Genomic DNA, 1,634 nt, shown 5'->3' on the forward strand with positions numbered 1-1,634 from the left:
TATTATTATTATTAGTAGTAGTAGTAGTTTTCTTGATATTTTTCCCCCGTCATTTTTCTAATGAAACTCTCTTTTTTCTTTTTGTTTTGTTTTATTTTAAGTCATTTCTTTCCATTTGTTTTTGCAACATACCAAGAAATTTCATGTCAAGTTGCTAATTGCCTCTTTTCCCATGTTTTTTTGAAAGAAATCCCATTTCAGAGGTTTAAATATTTGCGAAAGACTTCTGAAGGCGATAACAAAACTGATTTCAATTCGGGTTTTAAAGGGTTGTAGTAGTAATATACACTTTATTAGCACTTTTCTCCGAATAAATAACTATATGCCTGTGTGCTCCTGCAGGTTTGTAAGAGGATGGTTCAGCCCCTTCCACCGGCAGAGGAAAATGGTAACCCCTCTCATTGCAATGCAAGTTCACAGCCAGGCATCAATGTGAGGAGAATAAGTTGCTTTCCCTTCCTAAAATTTGTTTAAGAAATCTCTTTAGCCTTTAACAGAAAACCCATCTGATCTTGTCCCCTTCAGGTATTTGACTACGTTAGAAGAGAAGGTGGAGGAAGTGAAGGCAGAGATGGTGCGTTTTTACCCAGAGTCAACAGCCCAGGAGTGGATAGAGGAACACGTCAGCCCTGTGGTGGTTCCTCTGCAGAGGATAACAGAGGAGATCAGAGCCTGTGTCAATGAGATGGTGCCCTAAAATATTCAGAATCAACTGCTTTTTCGATCCAGTACTGCTCTCCGCAATTTTTTTGTGAACAGCACTGAAATGAACAGGAGTGACTTTATATTTGCACTTAACCAAGGGCAAACTGCTGTGTGTGTAAATTGCACTAATTGTAGCAAAGAAAGGAAATAATATTAGAAGAAGGCTTTGAGTTTAACTGTAAAAGAATTTTATATCATTCCTCAAAATGTATCACAGTAAACAAAGACAATAAAATCATCAAACAACATTTTAAAAAATCATCTAATTTTCTTTAAAGCACAGCAGAACACAATAAAATTCACCACCAGCCTTTTAAAGGGATAGTTCAGACTTTTTTTGAAGTTGGGGTGTATGGGGTGTTTATCCATAGACAGTGTATTACAAATAGTAAATGTCACTTTTCAGAAAAAAAGAAAAACAGTTTGTCCAAAACACCAAACAGTTTGCCTGAGAGTGAGTCTTTGGTTCCCAAAAAGTATATAAAGGTTAAAAGACAGACCAGCAACAGGCCAAAGCATTTCGCATATAATTAACTCATGATTGAGCCTTGAGAGGCACTCATGCTTGATTACAGTTTTCACATCCGGATTGCGCACCAGGTTTGAAAAAAAAACATGCAGAAAGGTGATTATCAACTGGGTGGTCCATGAAAACTGTGGGAAAAGCACTTTCCATTGACTTACACACAAACACGTATTAGAGTTCAGTAGGAAGGCACAATATCTATAATCTGGAGTGTATTCCCAAATAGTAATTAGATCAAAAAAAAAGAGAGAGCTGCAGTTTACGGTACATTGAAAGATTTTTTTTCATTCCCTGGAGCTGTTTTAGAAAACTTTAAGTAAACTATGAAACATCTACATGACAGAATTGGAAGATTTTTCCATCCCATTTCACATGAAAATAAATTTTAAAAACATTTTACTAT

General features: G+C 36.0%; 1 protein-coding gene across 1 annotated transcript; it reads left to right on the forward strand.

The window, feature by feature from the left end:
- Nucleotides 1-316: 316 nt before the first annotated feature.
- On the forward strand, nucleotides 317-760 carry LOC121964077 (hexosaminidase D-like). Its single transcript, XM_042514303.1, has 2 exons — nucleotides 317-432; nucleotides 526-760. The coding sequence occupies exons 1-2, from the start codon at nucleotides 323-325 to the stop codon at nucleotides 695-697; spliced, it is 282 nt and encodes a 93-aa protein (XP_042370237.1). The 5' UTR covers nucleotides 317-322; the 3' UTR covers nucleotides 698-760.
- Nucleotides 761-1,634: the final 874 nt, after the last annotated feature.

This window comes from Plectropomus leopardus, unplaced genomic scaffold (assembly GCF_008729295.1).
Source record: "Plectropomus leopardus isolate mb unplaced genomic scaffold, YSFRI_Pleo_2.0 unplaced_scaffold13917, whole genome shotgun sequence".
Lineage (NCBI taxonomy): Eukaryota > Metazoa > Chordata > Actinopteri > Perciformes > Serranidae > Plectropomus > Plectropomus leopardus.

What these genes read in the sequence shown, in the direction of transcription:
- LOC121964077 (XM_042514303.1), top strand. Translation starts at nt 323, where the DNA reads ATGCCTGTGTGCTCCTGCAGGTTTGTAAGAGGATGGTTCAGCCCCTTC. An exon ending in GTTCACAGCCAGGCATCAAT is followed by an intron (nt 433 to 525) that starts GTGAGGAGAATA and finishes TGTCCCCTTCAG; the next exon opens with GTATTTGACTACGTTAGAAG.